Below are 17,500 nucleotides of genomic sequence, written 5' to 3' on the forward strand. Positions count from 1 at the left end.
TCAGTTTTCTAAAACTGCCTCCAATATTCACTTTGGTCACTTTGAACAGACTGCTGCTCTCCTGAAGGGGGGGGGGGGGGGGGGGGCACCACCTGACCGGACGGTTTCATAAAGCCGCCGTTTAACTTCCTGTGTAAAAATGTTTCGGCAAAATGAAAAACAGGATCAAAGTTAAAGGAGCAGTCCGGTGTTTTGGTGCCACCCTTGTTCTCCGGCTTCAGACGAGACGAGTTTCATCTGATCGGCTCGTCTTCGTCCCAACGGCTCAGAAATCAGACGGTTAGTTTGAAGGTTAGAAGGGAGATCTGATTCATGGAGCTCGTTGGGCGTCAGACAGCTGCGCCTGAGAAGACGAGCTCAGGGGAGGCAAACACCTCAGGGCTACGGGGGGGGGGGTTACAGGGGGGCTGATGTTCAGGGACAAAACACCTGGAATCTGAGATTTAAATCATACATTCTGAAAATAGTGTGAATTCCCAACGTCTCTTCTTCTTCTCTAATATTTCTAACATTTGTTCTCTGACAGCTTTCATTCTGTCGTTTTCCTCCAAATTAAGACAAACTCCAGAGTTTTTGAGTCCACGTCCTTGTTTATATAAAACTTTACCAAAAGAAGTATGTACAAATTCAGAGGCATCAATACAACAATCAATCAATCAATCAATCAATCAAGTGCAAACGAACAGATCAGATGAAACCAAACAAACAGGAAGAGGAAGTTCAAATGATCCTGTGAGACTTCTGAGCGATCCTATTGGCCGGCTCTCTGCCGGAGCGTCCAATGAGGACAAGCTAATCCTTCAGGATGTGATCGGACCGAAGTGATCCTGAAGGATCTGCAGAGTTTTACAGGATCTTAAAGGTGCCAGCAGGCGGCGCTCCAGACGAACAAACGTCCCGTTTACCAACCGACAGGCTGAAACTGAGTTTGTTCACTTTTAGTTTCAAGTTATTGTCGGAAAAACAACGAAACTCATCGGAAACTAAACTTCTCGTCTTTTTCAGTTTTACTTCTGGATCAAATGACAAACGGCGTCCTACGGAAGCTGAGAGCGGCCAAACGGTTGTTTCTAATGATCGTGTTATCGAGACGTGTTGAGTTCATGACCTCAGGAAATAAGAGCTCTTCTGAGAGGCTGGAATAAAGATGAGAAAACAAAAGGTCAGATTTTAATATCTGGACGTACAAAGATACTGAAAAGGTTTATGGGATCACAGGACGATCGATCGATCTCAGAGGAAACGACGCTCGGCCTGACAAACACTTTGATAAATCTACGATCATCTCTGATCCTGATAAAACAGAAAACACTTCTAAGGAAGGTTCTTTAGTAGAGATTAGAAAAACAATGATCATCCAGAGAGAGATCTTTGTTTTCTTAACAGATCATTTTACTATCAAACGTTTTCAGTAAAGCTGTGGTCACGTCTTCAGATTAACGAGACGTTAACACCGTGAGTTCTGGACATTTTTATCCTGTTACCACCAGATTCTTCACTTTTCCTTCAGAACCAAGATATTTCTATTTCTCCGTCTGATAAATGTTCCTACTGGGAACGTTTTATCTCCAGATTAACCAGATAATCTCCTGTCATGTTGTCGTCTCCTCAACTCGACGAGGACGAGTTTACTAAACTTAAAGTCACTCATTTGTTTTGGTAGAAGTGTTTCCATGTAGCCTAATCTGGTGATTAATCTGACTGTTAATCTGGTGATTAATCTGATTGTTAATCTGGTGATTAATCTGACTGTTAATCTGGTGATTAATCTGGTGATTAATATGATTGTTAATCTGACTGTTAATCTGGTGATTAATCTGATTGTTAATCTGACTGTTAATCTGGTGATTAATCTGATTGTTAATCTGGTGATTAATCTGACTGTTAATCTGGTGATTAATCTGGTGATTAATATGATTGTTAATCTGACTGTTAATCTGGTGATTAATCTGATTGTTAATCTGGTGATTAATCTGACTGTTAATCTGGTGATTAATCTGGTGATTAATATGATTGTTAATCTGACTGTTAATCTGGTGATTAATCTGATTGTTAATCTGACTGTTAATCTGGTGATTAATCTGATTGTTAATCTGGTGATTAATCTGACTGTTAATCTGGTGATTAATCTGGTGATTAATATGATTGTTAATCTGACTGTTAATCTGGTGATTAATCTGATTGTTAATCTGGTGATTAATCTGACTGTTAATCTGGTGATTAATCTGATTGTTAATCTGGTGATGCTTCAGACCATCAGGTAGTTTTTAACCTGTAATCACAGGATGAATATGATCGTGTTATAATTCTTCCTGTAACATGAAAAACTGAATAAATCCAAAAAGTCGTTTCGATACGACGAGATGATTATTGATTATTAATTAGGATATTAAAGTCCTGAGGTCTCAGACTCGTTGATCGAGAGAACAGGAGAAAGGAGAAAATGGCCGCTCTCAGCTTCCGTACTAAACGTGGGTCGTGTCGTCACGGTAACCAAGCGATGCTAAAATCTCACCGACAGTTTAAAGGCGTATTACAACAGACGGTCAGCTCTGACGGGCCGTGGCTAAACGCTGGAGCGACCCGCCGCTTCCTCTCGCTGCCACTTTAAATAAAAACAGCCGCTAGATGAACGAACGCTGCTTCAAACAGAAATGAGCTCAATTAAACTGAAGCTCTTCTTTTTCTTCTCCGCTCACACTTTGACCTCCTTCCAAACTGAAAAACTGATTTTCCTTTTGCACTTTGGAAGAAATGAAACGTGTTTGTCTCCAGCTCGACCTGAAGAGTTCAGCGACCGACGGATCCGTCGGAGCAACAAACACCTGACGTGTTTGTAGGAATCATTCAGCCTCAGTCAAACCAGGAGAGAAGCTTTAGACGCCTTCATGTTTCTGATCAAACCAAAATGATTCGGCTCCGACGTTTAACAGAAGACGAACCAGCAGCCGTCTGTAGTTCTTCTCTTCTTCACGTCACAGTGAAGAGAAACGACACAGTTTCTCTCTAACGAGACGAACCAGAACGAACCGGAGACAAAGAGCGAGAAGGTTCCTCCTGAAGTGGACCGACGACCACAGAGACACATTCAGGACCGACTGTATGATTCATTCATTTAAAAAGTGCTCCGATCAGCGAGCACCCCCCTCCAGCCCCCCCCAGCCCCCTCCAGCCCCCCTCAGCCCCCCCCAGCCCCCCTCCAGCCCCCTCCACCCCCCTCCAGCCCCCCCGTCACACCTGCAGCTGCTCTGAAGGAGCTCCTGCACCGACACATATGGCTTCTGTCCAGGTGAGGAAAGGCACCGAACACACAGCTTCTCTCAGCAGGGACGACGCCATGACGCTTCACTGTGCTGCTCAACACCACCACAGAGGACCTCCTCCCTCCTCCTCCCTCCTCCTGCCATCTCCTCCCTCCTCCTCCCTCCTCCTCCCACCTCCTCCCTCCTCCTCCCTCCTCCTGCCATCTCCTCCCTCCTCCTCCCACCTCCTCCCTCCTCCTCCCTCCTCCTGCCATCTCCTCCCTCCTCCTCCCACCTCCTGCCATCTCCTCCCTCCTCCTCCCTCCTCCTCCCTCCTCCTCTGCTGAGGAGACTCGTCTGTGTGGTGTTCCAGCGGCGGTCTGGAGCGCCGACGGCCCGGACGCAGCCTGAACGCCACACAGACGACGTTGACCGATCGATCTTCACCACATGGTTCCTGTATTGATCTTTTGGTCCACAGGCCGACTTAAAGGGAAACTTCACCTCGTTTCATGTGGACGTCCGATCAGCGCTGACGTGGTGGCAAAGACCACGATCGATCGATGACGGAGAGATTGATCGCCGATAGAGAGATGGATCAATAGAGAGATGGATCGATAGAGGGATGGATCGATAGAGGGATGGATCGATAGAGGGATGGATCGATAGAGAGATGGATCGGTCTCTTCAGGATCGATCAGGTCCCCTCAGGCGTGTGAGCGCTGCACAGTGACACATTTGATCAGCCTGCAGATTCTCCTCCAGCACACCACAGTAATCAATAATCAATCATCAATATATTATCTATTCTCAGCATAAGGCTTCTTCCTCTTCTCATCAGTCAGTTTTAAGGCAGAGAGACGCTCCTGCTGCTCCTCCTCCTCCTCCTCCTCCTCCTCTTGTGCTTTGAGCAGTTAGTGTGAGGAGAGAACGACGACAGGAGGAGGCGTGACGCCTCCCTGAGCTCTGAGGTGGAGGGGGAGGAGAGAGGAGAGGTTAGTGTTCAGGAGGGAGGAGGAGGAGGAGGAGGAGGAGGAGGAGGAGGAGGAGAGTTACATCCAGACGTTAGGAGAGCTGCTCTCCTTCCTGTTCTCCTCCTCCTCCGAGAGGAAAGGAGCAGAGCTGCAGCAGAGGAGAAGAGGAGTGAGTCTCTGCTCTCCTCTTCGTCACAGGAGGAGGAAGAGGAGGTGTTCTTAGTTCAGGAGTCAAAGGAAGACACAAGTTTTATAAGGAGGAGGAAACTGCTCCTTCTCTCCAGTCACAGATATTAGGGGGGGGGTCTGCAAGAGGAGGTCAGCACAGGGTGAGGAGAGGTTAAACAGGGGGGAGTCAGAGGGGGAGTCAGAGAGCAGCAAAACAATCCCAGTGATTCTGTTGTTTAGTTTGACCTCCGACCAGGAGCAGACAGGAAGTGAGCACCAGGAGACACCACAGAGAGAGAGACAGGCAGAGAGAGAGAGACAGGCAGAGAGAGAGAGAGAGAGAGAGAGACAGGCAGAGAGAGAGAGACAGAGAGAGAGAGACAGAGAGAGACAGGCAGAGAGAGAGACAGAGAGAGAGAGACAGGCAGAGAGAGAGAGACAGAGAGAGAGAGACAGGCAGAGAGAGAGACAGAGAGAGAGAGACAGGCAGAGAGAGAGAGACAGAGAGAGAGAGACAGAGACAGGCAGAGAGAGAGACAGGCAGAGAGAGAGAGAGAGAGAGACAGGCAGAGAGAGAGACAGAGACAGGCAGAGAGAGAGACAGAGAGAGAGAGACAGGCAGAGAGAGAGAGACAGAGAGAGAGAGACAGAGACAGGCAGAGAGAGAGACAGAGAGAGAGAGACAGGCAGAGAGAGAGACAGAGAGAGAGAGACAGAGAGACAGGCAGAGAGAGAGACAGAGAGAGAGAGACAGGCAGAGAGAGAGAGAGAGAGAGAGACAGGCAGAGAGAGAGACAGAGAGAGAGAGACAGAGAGACAGGCAGAGAGAGAGAGAGACAGAGAGAGAGACAGGCAAACAGAGAGAGAGACAGGCAGGCAGACAGGCAGAGGGAGGGAATCACTTCACCAGCACTGACTTTGGCAGAAACGCCTCCATCTCTGCGCCTCCGTCCGTCGTCCTCGGCGACGCTGAAGACGCCGAGGAAGACGAGGAGGAGCTCGGGGACGACGATCCGCCGGCCGCCTTGGGGAGGCTGTACATGTAGACGGCGCCGATAACGAGCCCCGCCCCCGCCGTGAAGAGCGGGTCCACGTGGAAGCCGAACAGGTAGATGGACATCACCGTGGAGACGATGATGGAGAAGGAGGTGGCGAAACCCTTCAGGATGTTGTCGGCGTACTTCACCACCACGGCCACCAGCAGCCCGCCGAACGCCTGGTTGAAGATGACGCACCACACCATGCCCGTGTAGCCGAACAGGAAGCCGCGCTCGGCGATGGCGGCGCCGTCGTTCCACCACAGTCCCAGCATGCCGAGCGCCGTGCCGAAGACGCCCAGCTGCACGTTCCTCACCCAGACCGACGCAGAGCTCCCCTTCAGGATCTTCTCAAAGTAGACGCCGGCAAACCCCGACGACAGGCAGCTGATCACCACGGCAACCAAGCCCACCGTGTAGTTCTGGTTGGCGCCGTCCGACAGGGACGCCTCCTTCTTCCCTTCCTGCTGCACCTGAGACGACGAAACAATATTCACCAATCAACGAGAACCGTAACCGCGGTGACCGTACAGACCGATGCTGCGGGGGGGGGCAGGTGAGCGTTACCTGTACGATGGCGACTCCGGCAAACAGCAGCAGCAGAGAGACCCACTGAACTCTGGACAGAGACTTCCTGAGCATCAGGACGCTGAACAGGGCCGTGGTCAGGATCTTCAGCTGGTACGTCACCTGGAAGGTGGCGGCGGGCAGGTTGGAGATGGCGATGTACTGCAGGTTGTTCTGCAGCGTGTAGATGAGGGAGGGGACGGCCAGCTTCAGAGTGTCTTTGTACTGAAGCACGACGGCGTCCAGCAGGAACGACGCCGTCTGCTTCACGCTACCTGCACAGACACAGAGGTGGGGTTTACTCTCAAGTCCCTCCTGATGTCAGCGGTCCAGTCTGCTCTGATTGGTCGGCTCCCGCGGGCCAGAGCGGGCCCCTCCCACCAACACATTAGCAGCATGCTAAAGCTACGCTCACCAAACGCCCTGAAAGAAGCTACGCTAACACAGGCTCAGCAAAGACAGGGGGCAGTTCTCACACATGAGCATGTAGCGTTAGCATGTAGCGTTAGCTTCTATCAGGGCGACTACAAAGCATCTCTTAGTTAGTTTAAGCTGTTTCAGAGTGATGCTGTGGAGGGGGGCTGTTTCCCCGGTGAAGAGCTGCTCTGGTGGGACCTGGTGGGACCTGGTGGGACCTGGTGGGACCTGGTGGGACCTGGTGACGCCTCCGTTCTGCCCCAGGTCTCCTTTCACTAGAGTTACAGAGTTAAACTGCCTCCTGTGTGACTGAGCTCAGCTGCACTTACATCTCTTCTGCAGGAGGATGATGAGGAGACACGTCAGGACCTTCAGCACCTCCGCCATCACCACGGCCGACGTCGCAAAGAAGCGGTCGCCCGGCAACGTGCGGACGTACCGGATGCTGAGGATGAGCGAGGCGTTCTGGACGACCAGCACGGCCAGACTGATGTACTTCAGCCTGCGGTTGGCTGCAGGGACACACACACACACACACACACACACACACACACACACACACACACACACACACAGACACACACACAGACACACACACACACACACACACACACACACACACAGACACACACAGACACTATTTACTGGAGCAGTGAACAACGTTGTCATGGCATCAGAACCTAAAGGGGCAGTAGTGACTGTTCCAGGTATTAGTCAGGTCCTAACAGAGGTGTTTACATTGTAAATGTAAACACCTCTGAAGAGCTGCTGGATGAATGTGGACAAACCTGAAGATACAGCCAGAGGGCGTGTGTGTGTGTGTGTGTGTGTGTGTGTGTGTGTGTGTGTGTGTGTGTGTGTGTGAGTGTGTCCTGTCCACGAACACACCTGAACCAAACCTCCACGTCACCAGCTGCCCCCGCTAACACACCTGCTCTGCTCCCCAACAATGAGCCTGTTTATCGCTGTTTTAGCTTCAGCCTCTGCGGAGTTAACCAGCTACACTAACCAGCTACACTAACCAGCTACACTAACCAGCTACACTAACCAACACTGGGGGTCAGTTAGCTGCACAGCAACTAGTTTGAGGCTCGTAAACACTCATGTCTGGTGCTGTTAGCCTAGCCTTGTGCGTTAACCTGCAGCTCAGCTGGCATGCTAACAGCTAGTTATCCAGTTTATTACAGATCACTAGCTTAACTTATTTAACCACTGGGAAAACATTTAACACCATCGACATGATGTAGTTAGAATACTAGTTTACTTCTCTTGTTGGTGTCTGTGCATATTAACCCTCATTAAGTCAGCCAAGTTTGGTTAGCTTAGCCGCTAGTTAGCTTAGCCACTGGTTAGCTAGCCTCCGTCACCCTGACAACACAGAAACTTTGTGTTTTTATTTTAAATTAAATCTAAAATAAGATTAAATTAATTATTTCTGCGGCTCCGCGTCTCTCACTGAGCAGCTGCCCGGGTTCAGCAGCCCTGTGGGGCGTCTGAGGTGAACTGACGCCCCGGCTCTCGGTCCTCCCTCCCGGGGACACCAACCTTCACTCTGACCGCGGCTCGCCGCTCTCTCCTCCGCCGCCTGGCTGTGGCTCCCTCCGGCCATGCTGCTCGTTCTGCCCGCCGTCCGGACCGAGCCTTCACCCCGCTGCCTGCTCGGCTAAGAACCCCGCTAGCCTCCAGCTAGCCCCGGCAGGCAGTTTGGATCCGACCGTATCACCGACCCCCGGCTCGTTAGGCGGGTTAAAGCGGGAGGCGGCGGCCCGTGGGAGCGGGATCAGACCGGGGCTGAGGGGAGAGGAGCCTGCGGAGAAGCAGCGGGACCACCGGGGTGGAAGCAGCCTGTGAGGACCGGAGGAGTCCAGGAAGTGAAGGAACTACAGCTGCAGAGATAGGACTACGTGACTGACAGGAGGCATCACTCTGATGGAAACACACGGTACTTCCGGGTTACTGAGCTGTGACACAACACAAGATCAGAATATTAAACTGATAAATAAAGTTTATTACACAGTTATTACAGAACTAAGTGACCTGTAATTAAACTGAGGCGTAACGTGTTTTAGTTAAACCTCATGAGACTCATTGATAATAAAACATCATGACTTATTGAGTTGATTAGGTGATTAATTCTTCCTTCACTTTTTCTTGATGCATTTGTCATTGTTTTTAAATTATGTTTAATTTTTAAAAACATAGATGCACAAAAGTGTAACTGGACGTCTGATGCAGTGCACTGGGTTTGTACCTGAAATAATCACGGCATGCCACAATATTTTCAAAAATATCTTAATAACAGTAAAATGATTTGTTGTAAAAGTTCAGAACAGCAAACAGTCTAAACCAAGTTTAGACTCAGTGTGACAGAAGCCAGTGACTCAGAAATGTGGAGGAAACAGCTGCTTGTGTTTTTCTATCAGAGTGAGACGTCTTACTCTCTGATCCACCTCTGAACAATCACTTCCTTGTTCTCCTCCAGGTGGAACACGGAGGGATCCTATTGGCTGCTGGGAGAAGACCTCACCTGTCTGATGTGGGGAGCGTTCAGCGCCGCCTGCTGGTTGACAGCTGAAGGTCTGATTGAGCTGATTTATTGATTTGTTACATCAGAGATGAAGATAAATGTATAAATATGTGAACATCTTAATATTAGTGACAGCAGGAGTTCTACTGGCTCTCATGTGATTAAAGTGACGTCATCAGGAGCATCTGCAGTGAAAACGTCACTAATCCAGACGTGTTGACAGTTTGCGTGAGCTTTTATTTTGAAAATGTTGCTGCTGAAGTGAGAAAAATGAAACTTCTGGTTCGTGCAGAGAATCAAAGTTGAGTTTTAATCTGAGAAACAGCAGTTTAACGACAACCTGGGGATCCACACGTGTTCGTGGGGACAGAAATGATCTCTAAAAACAGTCATGTAAAATAAAAGAGCTGCGTCACATGAAACAGATCTAAATGAATAAACAATATTTTGATTAAATCGTGTAAAATAAATAGATTCCACATCATCAAGACCAACGAACAACATTAAATCAATTCAGTGTCATTTTTAATGTGATTCCACTTTTTTGGCCACAGAAACTTTTCAGTTCTACTTTTGTTTGTTCGGCTTCTCAAATGTTTAGAAAAGTTAAATAAAGTTAAATGTTGTTTTAAACATTCATAAAAAACGTGTGCACGGAGAAGAGCTAGAACATCCTGGTGCCATTAAAGGTTCATGTGAACTATGAATTCTGGGTAACAGACATGTGACTGAGCGACTGAACGGTTTTATTCAAACGTCGGATCTTTGTCTTCTTTCGATCCATAAATTCTTATTTAATGTAAATAAACAGAAACAAGTGACCAACGAGCCACTTCGACCAGGAAACCAGCCAATAATACACAAGTATTTACAGTGACATCACGCCGCCAGGACGCTGGTCACCAAACCAGATTCACCCGTTTCCAACTGAAACCGAATCAGATCTGAAGTCGCACAGGAAACGGAAACACCTTCGTTCAGGCGTTAACGTCCAGACGGACTCGCCTTCCTGTTTTAGTCGTGACGTCAGTTTGACCTCAGAGTTGAAAAACTGACCTGAGGTCTGACATCACTTCCTGGAGGGTTTCACAGCGAACACACCAGACTCCATTCACAAAAACACTAATTTTAGCTGACAGGACACAGGAGCTGCTGCCTCTGTCAGTCTGTCTGTCTGTCTCACTGTGACTTTGGTGCTTTAAAGGTTCATTTGGATTAAAAACTAACCTCTAAAACACCAAAGTCACAACTAGACAGACACCTGAGCTAAAATCACTGTTTTTGTGAATGGAGGCTCTGAAGAGATCCTACAGAGAGAGACCTGGAAGATCCTTTTGGTTTAACCACAAACAGCACACACACCAGACTACATTCACTAAAACAGGGATTTTAGAGAACAGGACACAGGAGCTGCTGCTCTGCTGCTGCCTCCATCAGGTAGTGTGTGTTTGGTGTTTTAAAGGTTCAGTTCAGCTCCAAAGTAAAAGTCACAGCGATGAGACCTGCAGGTGCAGCAGATCTGATTAGATCCTCCAGGACGGCCGAGTGTTTCAGATAAAACAATAAGATCCAACTCGCTCCGTCAAAACCAAATAAATACTCAGCTCAATAAATAACCAAACAGGAAGTCCTCCTGACCAATCAGACACCTGCTGCGTCATAAATACCCCCCCATGATGGATCCAGTGTGAGTGAGTCTGTTGAGGGCGGGGTCAGCGTGGCGTTTATTGTGACTGTCGTCCAGGGGGGGGGGGGGGGGGGGGTCGGGTTACAGGGACTGGCCGGGCAGAGAGCTGTGGTCCTCCTGCAGGTCTCCTCCTTCCTCCCCCTCCCCTCCCTCCATCCAGGGGTGAGACAGGATCTCCTCCAGTGACGGACGCTCCTCCGGACGGTACGACAGGCACCAGCGGATCAGAGACTGGCATTCTGGGAGGAACAAACGGGGTGTCGTGCTTAAACATGACACACTTCTCATAAGCCAATCAGATTCACAGGGGGCGGGGCCTCCGCTCACCTTTAGAGACCCGTCTGGTGAAGATGGGCGTGGCTTTGATGATCTCCTCGTCGCGCTCAAACGGGATGTCGCCGCACACCATGTCGAAGAGCAGGACGCCCAGAGACCAGACGGTGAGGGGGACGGCGTCATAGGACTGAGACTGGATCCACTCAGGGGGGCTGTAGACACGTGTCCCTGGGGAGGAGAAGGAAGAGGAGGAGGAAGAGGAGGAGGAGAGATCAGATCATGCCCACAGGATGTCATCAGGACTTGGTGGAGACAGACGGCGGCAGGTTTGACCTCAGTACCTTCGAACTCGCCGTACGCCGTCTCTTTGAGTCGAGCTCCTGACCCGAAGTCGACGATCTTGACGTCGAGCGTCCTCGTGTCGACCACGATGTTCTCGTCCTTGATGTCCCGGTGCACGACGCCGTGAGCGTGGACGAAGAGCAGCGCCTCCACGATCTGACGGAAGAACCTGAGAGGGTGGGAGAGCGTTAGCGTTAGCACCAAGCAGATCAAACGACATGAAGCAGAGGGCGGTGTCCTGGGGGGGGGTGTCACCTGAGTGCGAGGCGTTCAGGGAGCGCTCCTCTCTCCGTGATGAAGTCGAACAGATCCTGACACTGCGGCGGTCGCTCCAGCACCAACAGGAAGCCCTGCTCCTCCACCTCGAACCAGTCCAGCAGGCGGACGACGCCGCCATGACCCCCGACCTCTGACAACCGCTGCAGCAGAGCGATCTCCATGGGAACGGGGCCAAGCTCATCGGGCTGGGGGGGGGCAGATCACAAATATGAGCAAACATCCTCACTGTGCTTCTACACATTTTAAGTGTTTAACCACAAACAGCACACACACCAGACTACATTCACTAAAACAGGGATTTCAGAGAACAGGACACAGGAGCTGCTGCTCTGCTGCTGCCTCCATCAGGTAGTGTGTGTGTGTGTGTGTGTGTGTGTGTGTGTGTGTGTTACTGTGTGACTTTGGTGTTTTAAAGGGTTAATTCAGCTCCAACACAATGTGTGTGTAACACACAACAACACAAACACACTACCTGATGGAGGCAGCAGCAGAGCAGCAGCTCCTGTGTCCTGTTCTCTAAAATCCCTGTTTTAGTGAATGTAGTCTGGTGTGTGTGCTGTTTGTGGTTAAACCAAAAGGATCTTCCAGGTCTCTCTCTGTAGGGATCCTTTCCATGATGAATGTATTCAGTAAATAATAAAAAAGGTTCCAGCTGTATAAAGTAAAGTTGTGAATAAAGTTGTTTGTATGATATGAAGCAGGAGACGTGAGAACACGCTAAAGAACACGTGTTTCCTGACGAAGGTGATTTCTGTGGTTCATCAGAAGCTCCTGTGGGTTTTCCTGCCCTGAGTCACTGTCTGCAGGTGTTTGTAGTGGGGGGGGGATTCCCAGTTAAAGCTGATGAATAATAAACCAGTCTGTCATGGGGGGGCCCCACAGCGTCATGAACTGAACCGTGACATCACAGGTTGGTTTCTGTGGGAACTGGGGGGGCAGCCCCCACCCAGGGCTGACATTCCCCCGTCAGTCCAGCAGGGGGCGGAGCCGAGCTGAGGTGTGTCAGCTGATCGGACAACTAACGGTCTGGATTATTGATTATTATTATTATTGATTATAGATATGATTCCCGTTCTACACGTCTCCTGTGTCAGTGAGGGGGGGGTCAGTGAGGGGGGGGTGACTCACCAGTCGAGCCCACTGCTGAACTCGGTTCCTGCAGATCTGTTTGACGGCCACCTGGACGGACAGAGGACACACGGTGTTGATCAGGTGAATCCAAACACCTCATGACCACACTAACCCTAAGGTGGCTGACAGGTGTGTGTGTGGGGGGGTGAAGGTGTGACGGCTCACCTGCAGTCCATCGGAGAGCCTCTGGCCTGAAAACACCGAGCCGAAGCCGCCGCTGCCGAGCAGAGAACCACAACGGTACTGAGAGAAGAACGACTGCTTCACTGAGGGGGGAGAGAGAGAGAGAGAGAGAGAGTCACTACACACACACAGTCACACAGTCACACACACACACACAGTCATACACACTCACACACAGTCACACACAGTCACACACACAGTCACACACACACACACAGTCATACACACTCACACACAGTCACACACAGTCACACACACAGTCACACACACACAGTCACACACACACACACAGTCACACACACACAGTCACACACACACACACAGTCACACACACAGTCACACACACACAGTCACACACACACACACAGTCACACACACACAGTCACACACAGTCACACAGTCACACACAGTCACACACACACAGTCACACACAGTCACACAGTCACACAGTCACACACAGTCACACACACACAGTCACACACACAGTCACACAGTCACACACAGTCACACAGTCACACACAGTCACACACACAGTCACACACACAGTCACACACACAGTCACACACAGTCACACAGTCACACACAGTCACACACACACAGTCACACAGTCACACACAGTCACACAGTCACACACAGTCACACACACACAGTCACACACACACAGTCACACAGTCACACACACACACAGTCACACACACACAGTCACACACACAGTCACACACACACAGTCACACTATGACAGACTAACCTGATTTATTTCTGTATCTAAGTGAGCTGAACTACTCAGACGATGGTTTATTGTTTCCATGTAATCAGATTAGTCTCAGGCTCTGTTTGAGCTGATGAAGTCAGTCAGATGTGGTTAAAAGCTCTGGGAAGCTGCTGCCTCCTCCAGAGGGGAAACAGACACGGTTTGGGTCACATGACCAGTTTCTGCTGTTTGTCTGCAGGAGTCAGTGACGTTTGTTAAGTTCCTCCACCAGCAGAGCAAAGAAGACCAGCATGATCAGTGTGTGTGTGTGTGTGTGTGTGTGTGTGTCAGTGTGTGTGTAGTGACTGTGTGTGTGTGTGTGTGTGTGTGTGTGTAGTGATTCTGTGTGTGTGTCAGTGTGTGTGTGTGTAGTGAATCTGTGTGTGTGTCAGTGTGTGTGTAGTGACTGTGTGTGTGTGTGTGTGTGTGTGTGTAGTGATTCTGTGTGTGTGTCAGTGTGTGTGTGTGTAGTGATTCTGTGTGTGTGTCAGTGTGTGTGTGTGTAGTGACTCTGTGTGTGTGTGTGTGTGTGTAGTGACTCAGAACTAAAGTTGATGAGAAACAAACTTGTTTTAACAGCAGACTCCAGTTTCTCTCTTTTACCATATTTTGCTTTTTAAAGACGTTAAACTGTCGTTAAAGAAGAACTCGGTCACCATGGAAACAGCTGGTTACGGACGTTAGTGCCGACGCTTAAATTGGCAGTTTTTTGAATGTGATCTGGTCTGTAGCGGAGGGCGCCAAACTGAAAGCTGATCACCTGCTTCACCTCACATGAAAGCACCTGAAGGCAGAGAGAGGAAACGCCGCTGCTCATACCTTTCCCTCGGACCTCCTCCTCCTCCAGGTGAAGCTCCGCGCCTCTTTTCTCCAACATTTTCCGGAGGCGTTCGGTCAGTTGACGCCGGTGAACTTCATGCTGTTGTCGGTTGAATTCTCCCTTTCGGTCCTTTATTAAATCGTTTTCCGTCGTTAAACCGGCTGCTGCCGCCGTTTCTCTCCGTCTGTTTCCCGCTTTTCGCTTTTAAATCCAAACTCAGCGAAGCAGAGTCCCACAGAAGTGACCTGCTGCTGCCAGTGAAGCGCAGACACACTTCCTGCTGCTCTCCGCTACGTTACTGTTTTGCTTGGTATTTATACCCCTCCCTCTGGCCACACCCACCCGGGGCCTCGCCGTCCAATCAGCGCGGAGACGTGTGCCCAATGTTTTGAACGGTCGAGCCAATCAGATTCGAGCTGCGCTGACGCTCATGAATATTCAAATCCCGCGGGAGGAATTCGTAAAATTCGCAGCCGCGCGCGCTCATGACGGGTAGCATGGCGACGGTTCCCCAAAACAAGCTCACGCGCACACGTCACGTTTCGGGTGAAGAGAGCGCGAGCAGCACGGAAGTGACCTGTTTACTACGAAGCTCTTAAAAAACAACAAACACTGTTTAAACTATTGAAACCACCTTAATGGACAAAAAGACAGTTTTTAAATCTTGTTTAACTGGTGGTCTGTTGTTGGAAGGGTGGTCTGTTGTTGGAAGGGTGGTGTGTTGTTGGAAGGGTGGTCTGTTGTTGGAAGAGTGGTCTGTTGTTGGAAGGGTGGTCTGTTGTTGGAAGGGTGGTCTGTTGTTGGAAGGGTGGTGTGGTTTGAGCAGGATACAGTAAAAAAAAAGTCTGACTGACTGGAAACGTTTGGTTTCCTCGAACAGATGATGTGCAGAGAAGAAGAAGAAGAGGAGGAGGAAGAAGTTCCTGCAGCACACTGACCTGCTTCACTTCCTGTCTGAGGTCAGTGTGTCACCACAAGCTGACCTGAGAGCAGCAGGCAGACATGTTTCACACTAGATATAGATATAGAGAGAGACAGACAGACAGACAGACAGACAGACAGACAGATAGATTATATAGACAATAAATAAGCAGATAAATTGATAAAAAGATTAAAACCAAAGTGAGTTAAATAAAATAAAATAAAAACTCTGGTGCACGTTAAAGAACAGAAATACATATTAGTGTTAAATAGCAGAGGGTGCTGAGAGCCACAGTGGACTTGTTAAAAAGTGTTATAGTTATAGTTATGGCATATACATGAATATCTTTAAAGCTTGTTATTCTCAGTGTGTGACAGCATCATGGAAAGGATCCCTACAGAGAAAGGATCCCTACAGAGATCCTTTTGGTTTAACCACAAACAGCACACACACCAGACTACATTCACTAAAACAGGGATTTTAGAGAACAGGACACAGGAGCTGCTGCTCTGCTGCTGCCTCCATCAGTCAGTGTGTTGGTGTTACTGTGTGACTTTGGTGTTTTTATATGGTCAGTACAGATCCAACACAACATTTTTGTAACACACAATAACACAAACACACTGACTGATGGAGGCAGCAGCAGACCAGCAGCTCCTGTGTCCTGTTCCCTAAAATCCCTGTTTTAGTGAATGTAGTCTGGTGTGTGTGCTGTTTGTGGTTAAACCAAAAGGATCTTCCAGGTCTCTCTCTGTAGTTTTGTATCAATAACAGCGTCATTTTGTTTCTCCTCCTGTAAAGACTCGTCCGTCTGTGGAGACTTTCGTCTTTCTGCCTCCTTCGGTCACATTTCCACAAATTATTTGTTCTTCACGTCACCTGGTTCTGAATTTATGTGAAGTTTGGTTAAAAAAGAGGAAGGAAAGAAGAAAAGGAGAAGGAAAGAGGGAGAGAGAGAAGAGAAGGAAGAAGTAAATGAGAAGTTCTGAGGCAGGAAAGGAAGAGAGGATGTAAAATGAGGAGGAAGAGGGAAGAAAGGAAGGAAACAGTGGTGAAGAGTAAAGAGGAAGAGGAGGAGGTGCTCAGTGCGCTGAGAGGAAATAAATCTCCCAAACACCCTTTTTTTTTTTCAGAAACATTTTCCTCTTTTTATTCCAAGAAAAAAAAGATCTTTTCATCCCAAACAAGAAAATAAAATAAAACAAACTTATAATATTAATAATAACAACAATAATCAATCGTTAAGAGGATAAGTATGACAATTCAGTTTTTCTCTCCTTTTTTATTTGTCGCTTTTCTCTATGATGATATTGGTTGTGGTCAATTAAACATGCAGCTAAATAAGTCCAATGATGAAGACGATGATGATGATGATGATGGAGGATGGAGCGGGGGGCAGGAGGAGGAGGAGGAGCAGGAGGAGGAGGGACAGACGGTGGAGTCAGTGCTGGCGTTTTGTTTCTCAGATAAAGATGGAAAGTAAATGTATGCTGACACAAAATGGCCGCCGGTGGGAGGCGTGAGGATGACGGGGGACATGATTTCACTATTGGCCGCTAAGCTAACGTGTTAGCGGAGTTAGAGCTAGCTTTAAAACATAATAAGGCCTCAGGTGGTAGCTCGCTCGCTACAGAGCGCGCTAACGTAGCCTGTAGGACGCTGACTGTTCTGATTAGCATTCCTCATTGAAACCAATGGCCCTGTTAGCCACAGAGCTAACGGCCTCGTACAAACCAAAGGATCTGATTTGTTGAAATAAAAATATTAAAACTGTGATGTTTAGATGTCAGGAAATGATCCCAGATCAGCATCAGGACCGGGGGGGGGGGGGGGGGGGGGGCAGAGAAGGAGAGCATGAGAGAGTGATGATCTGATGAGTTGAAATGTCGGGAGAAAAAAAACGAGTGTTTCATTTCTTTGATGTTTTATTTTTTCCTGGTCGGTCTCCTTCTGGGGTCTGGAGGGGGGGGGGCAGGATGGTGGTGGTGGAGGGGGGGGGGTCAAAGGTCATCGTGTGTGTGTGTGTGTGTGTGTGTGTGTGTGTGTGTGTGGCGGCCGTCTATCAGCTGCTGTCGGGCGACGGCTCTCTCTCTCGATGCATGGCGGCAGTGGCGGCGCTCTGGTGCTTCATGCTGTCCAGGTACTCCTGCTGAGAGACGGCCAGCACCGACGCCAGG

At 49.1% G+C, this 17,500-nt stretch overlaps 3 protein-coding genes across 4 annotated transcripts in view; all 3 read right to left on the reverse strand.

Annotated features, from left to right (window-relative positions):
• Nucleotides 1–8,245, reverse strand: part of slc35a2 (solute carrier family 35 member 2) — an 8,906-nt gene extending 661 nt beyond the window's left edge. Inside the window, exons 1-5 of one of the 2 annotated variants that reach the window (XM_070839625.1) lie at nt 7,951–8,245; nt 6,735–6,917; nt 5,989–6,263; nt 5,302–5,894; nt 3,587–4,208 (exon numbers count right to left, since the gene is read on the reverse strand). In XM_070839625.1, the coding sequence (XP_070695726.1) occupies nt 4,157–4,208; nt 5,302–5,894; nt 5,989–6,263; nt 6,735–6,917; nt 7,951–8,014 (1,167 nt within the window). In that variant the 5' untranslated portion in view covers nt 8,015–8,245 and the 3' untranslated portion in view covers nt 3,587–4,156. Of the gene's footprint in view, nt 1–3,586; nt 4,209–5,301; nt 5,895–5,988; nt 6,264–6,734; nt 6,918–7,950 lie in introns of those variants that run through there. The other variant, XM_070839626.1, reaches the window with a different exon arrangement.
• A 970-nt stretch (nt 8,246–9,215) lies between these two features.
• pim2 (Pim-2 proto-oncogene, serine/threonine kinase) lies at nt 9,216–14,675 on the reverse strand. The gene is made up of 7 exons (XM_070839926.1): nt 14,401–14,675; nt 12,813–12,913; nt 12,645–12,695; nt 11,493–11,701; nt 11,237–11,406; nt 10,947–11,123; nt 9,216–10,858 (listed from the first exon to the last, which is right to left on the reverse strand). The coding sequence occupies exons 1-7, from the start codon at nt 14,456–14,458 to the stop codon at nt 10,701–10,703; spliced, it is 924 nt and encodes a 307-aa protein (XP_070696027.1). The 5' UTR covers nt 14,459–14,675; the 3' UTR covers nt 9,216–10,700.
• A 1,799-nt stretch (nt 14,676–16,474) lies between these two features.
• otud5a (OTU deubiquitinase 5a) overlaps nt 16,475–17,500 on the reverse strand; it is a 19,158-nt gene continuing 18,132 nt past the window's right edge. The window contains 1 exon segment of the mRNA XM_070839092.1: nt 16,475–17,500. This exon segment is cut by the window's right edge and continues 28 nt beyond it. Coding sequence (XP_070695193.1) covers nt 17,386–17,500 — 115 coding nt within the window. The 3' untranslated portion in view covers nt 16,475–17,385.

Source organism: Pempheris klunzingeri, chromosome 11 (assembly GCF_042242105.1).
Source record: "Pempheris klunzingeri isolate RE-2024b chromosome 11, fPemKlu1.hap1, whole genome shotgun sequence".
Lineage (NCBI taxonomy): Eukaryota > Metazoa > Chordata > Actinopteri > Acropomatiformes > Pempheridae > Pempheris > Pempheris klunzingeri.